Source organism: Chrysoperla carnea, chromosome 5, assembly GCF_905475395.1.
Source record: "Chrysoperla carnea chromosome 5, inChrCarn1.1, whole genome shotgun sequence".
Taxonomy (NCBI): domain Eukaryota; kingdom Metazoa; phylum Arthropoda; class Insecta; order Neuroptera; family Chrysopidae; genus Chrysoperla; species Chrysoperla carnea.
In genome coordinates this window covers 68,458,023-68,461,721 of record NC_058341.1, presented here as the reverse complement: position 1 = coordinate 68,461,721, position 3,699 = coordinate 68,458,023, and the positions used below count along the sequence as shown (strand labels likewise).

Below are 3,699 nucleotides of genomic sequence, written 5' to 3'. Positions count from 1 at the left end.
TTTTATATACCGTACAGTGTGCAACACTATTTTTGGATACATCATGGTTGATAATTCCTGTTTCATATTTATATGATCTTTTAGGTAGGGTGTCACACATAAAAACACTACAAAAATACGGAATTTTAAATTGTTTAGCATACGCATGTAGATCTGTATCGTAAAGTGCTCTGGGTTGTATTGAAATTTTAGTCTTAGTTACATTGCATTTTCATAAACAACAACCCGCTCTGGGTGTTTATTACCAGAAAATACAGACACACAAACATATCATGGTCGTCTATTTTCAGATTCACTATGAACAATAATATGTGGCCCTAGTGGTTGTGGTAAAACCAATGTTATGTTGAATTTAATTTAAGATGAAAATGGTTTACACTTTGAAAACATTTATGTTTACAGTAAATCTGATTACTAACCGAAATATCAATTACTAGAAGAGACTTTAAAATTAGTGGAAGGGGTTGGCTATTTTTCCACTTAGTGATACTAGTGAAATTCCTAGTCTGAATGAAGCTCGAGAAAAAAGTCTTTTCATTTTTGATGATGTGAGCTGTCATTCACAACAGAGAAGTAGAGAATACTTTAGTATGGATCGTCATCGAAAAATTGATTGTTTCTACCTATGTCAGAGCTACGCACGTGTTCTAAAGCATAACATAAGGGGCAATGTTAATTGCTTGGTGCTATTCAAAACGGATGAAATGAATCTAAAACACATATTCTACAATCATGTTGGCTCTGATATGAATTTTCAAAAATTTCATGATTTATATCGACATTGTTGGAGTTCACCAAATGGATTTGTTGTAATAATGAAAAATTTCTCTATGAATGCAGGTCGTTATAGGAATGGATTTGATGAATTTATTGAACTGTAGTGTCACCAATACTTTGTGTGTTTTTTCAGATTCATAATAATAATTTTTTTCTGTAAATTTTTTTTAAAATGTAAATTTTAATCATTAATAAATAAAAAAAAAATATTTATAAGATTTTTATTAAATAAAACCTTTATTCTAATCTCATAACACGTGTAAAATTATTTTAAGATCTAATGCGATTCAAACAAGTTTAAACATGTTCAAACAAGTTTGAACATGTATTTTTATTCAAACAAGTTTGAACTTGTAACAGGATGATGATATCATATTTTTCAAGGTCAAATCTATTTCAACATATTTTTGAGAATAGCTGACACGTGTAAAATTATTTTAAGATCAAAGTCCATTCAAACAAGTTTGAACATGTATTTTTATTATGTAAATTTCAAGTGTCATATTACATTGCTTAATCATAAAAAAATATTAATATCCGATCACGTGTTTTGACACATATAAAATTATTTCAAACAAGTTTGAACTTGTTACAAGATGATGATATTATATTTTTCAAGGTCAAATCTATTTCAACATATTCTTGAAAATTGCTGACTCATAATATTCTTTTCTTGGAATTCAGATTTGCAAATTATTATCTAACACGTTCAAGTGTCATATTACATTGCTTAATCATAAAAAAATATTAGCATCCGGTCACGTGTAAAATTATTTTAAGTCGATTAAAACAAGTTTGAACTTGTAACAGGATGATGATATCATATTTTTCAAGGTTAGATGTTATCTATTTCAACATAAAAAAAAAATAAACATCCGGTCACGTGTCTTGAATTTTATCATGTATATTTAAAGTGTCAAATTACAATATTTTTCAAGGTTAGATGTTATTTATTTCAACATATTCTTGAGAATTCTCTTTCTCCTGTCCCGTTAGATTTGGATATGAACCAGATATGAACTGAGAAATCAGAGTATTAAAGCAGATATAAAAACAATTTTATTAAAAAAATTGAAAAAATCAGAGTATTAAAGCAGTTATCAAATCAATTTTGTTAAAAAACTTATAAAATCGGAGTAGTTTTTAACAAAAACTTATAAAATCGGAGTAGTTACCAGAAATATTCACCATTCACGAGGTGAAACTTACAAACCCAAGAACATATTTATTGAAGGATTACAACAACGAAGATATAAAGGGTGGTTTCTATGCTGAAGAATTACAAAAAGTTCACGATCCAAACATTTATTTAGTGGAAAAGGTCTTAGCTAAACATGGATCTAACGTTAAAGTCAGGTGGTTAGGGTTCGACTCTTTACATGATTCATATATTGATAAAAAAAGTCTCCTTTTATAGTGGAAAGTTTTTGTGAACATACTTGTAACAAAAAAATTTTGTCATAGTGGACCGCTTTTGTGAACATATTTGTGTTTTAAAAAAGGAAATGTATTTTTTAATATGAATATATATTAGACTATGTTCATGAAATTTTATTGAAGCAATTTTTAACTAACACAAAACAATATAAAAATATTGTTGTAATACAAATGTTTTTTGATTCATGTTTATTACTCAAAATTACTTGATGGTGCGAATATAATTATCACAAACAAGGTGTATTTATAACCTGAAAATAAGGTGGTGAGGTCATTTCATAGATAAAACAAAACAATGATTAATTAAATTATAGGTGTTTTTTATTGTAAATACAAACACATTTTTAAAAAAAACTTATCATAGACAATTACATTCATGTTTTTATTTCTATATACAATCATGATCATCACTATTTCTTCCACAATCACATCTGTCAATTTCATTACAATTTGTAGCACATATCCATGGCTCGAACCATTTCGGTATATTTCCACCATCCATTTGTTGGTATAGCATTCTACAGAGAATTTTAGGATCTATTTGTTCATACCATAAAAACATTCTCTCATCATGTCTAGCACTATCACCAATCCATTGTTTTCGGCGAATATCGTATGTACCCCAATTTTTTCTCAAGTTACTTCCATGAGTAAGATCATCACAACATTCATTTAGTAATATTTCAAACTGATTGAAATCTCTTTTAAAGTAGTTGAACTTTTTCGCATAATTTACAAATAAGATTGCATCCAAACAATTTCTTACTATGAATGCAGCAATATGAAAGCAATCATCAACTTCTAAATAAGAATACCGTAATGTGTCGATTAACTTTGTAGGTATACTCCAACGACATGCCTCCATAAGTTGATAAAATTCCATCTATAAAAATATTTGGCTACAATTTTCTAAACAGATCTTATCAAACAATACTCACATTAAAATATTCTGGGTAAATCATCTCCGAATTTTGAAACAGATCAATATGATTTTGTAGCGACATTGTACCCCATAATTGTAATGAATTAAAATAAACACCATTTTTTACAAAAATATCCATAATTTATTTAGTATTATTTTTTTTTAAAATATCAAAAACATAAACTTTACAATTTTTTTATAACAATAACAATAAAATATATATATCTTGCAGTAATAAAATTCAATATAGGAATGATTTGTTAAAATTTTGATGTTCTTGAACATAGTCATCATCATCACTATCACCATCGTCTTCGAATAGGCGCAGTCTCAGTTGGTGACTTCTTCCAATTTTCTCCTCCACCCTCAAATACCCCGGTTTTGTGTTAAATAATTTAATCATGTTGTCCGTCAACACTGCAAACCTAGATGGTAGAAAAACTCCCTCGTTTTCTGTACCATCTAGGCTTATATCCAGTAAAACTTTTATTGATGGCCCATGTATCGTTAGAATCCGCTCCATTTTTAGTATTTTTAATTTTTTTTTCAGTGGCAAGTCGTCC

At 28.3% G+C, this 3,699-nt stretch overlaps 1 protein-coding gene across 1 annotated transcript; it reads right to left on the bottom strand.

Annotated features, from left to right (window-relative positions):
* Positions 1-2,602: 2,602 nt before the first annotated feature.
* On the bottom strand, positions 2,603-3,218 carry LOC123301356. The gene is made up of 2 exons (XM_044884093.1): positions 3,153-3,218; positions 2,603-3,097 (listed from the first exon to the last, which is right to left on the bottom strand). Exons 1-2 carry the CDS (start codon positions 3,216-3,218, stop codon positions 2,603-2,605), a joined length of 561 nt encoding a protein of 186 aa, XP_044740028.1.
* Between the last annotated feature and the right edge of the window lie 481 nt (positions 3,219-3,699).

Bases quoted from the DNA above. Each gene is read 5' to 3' on its own strand.
- LOC123301356 (XM_044884093.1), bottom strand. From the start codon at position 3,218: ATGTCGCTACAAAATCATATTGATCTGTTTCAAAATTCGGAGATGATT. The intron at 3,098-3,152 runs GTGAGTATTGTT...ATATTTTTATAG, and splicing joins TTTACCCAGAATATTTTAAT to ATGGAATTTTATCAACTTAT.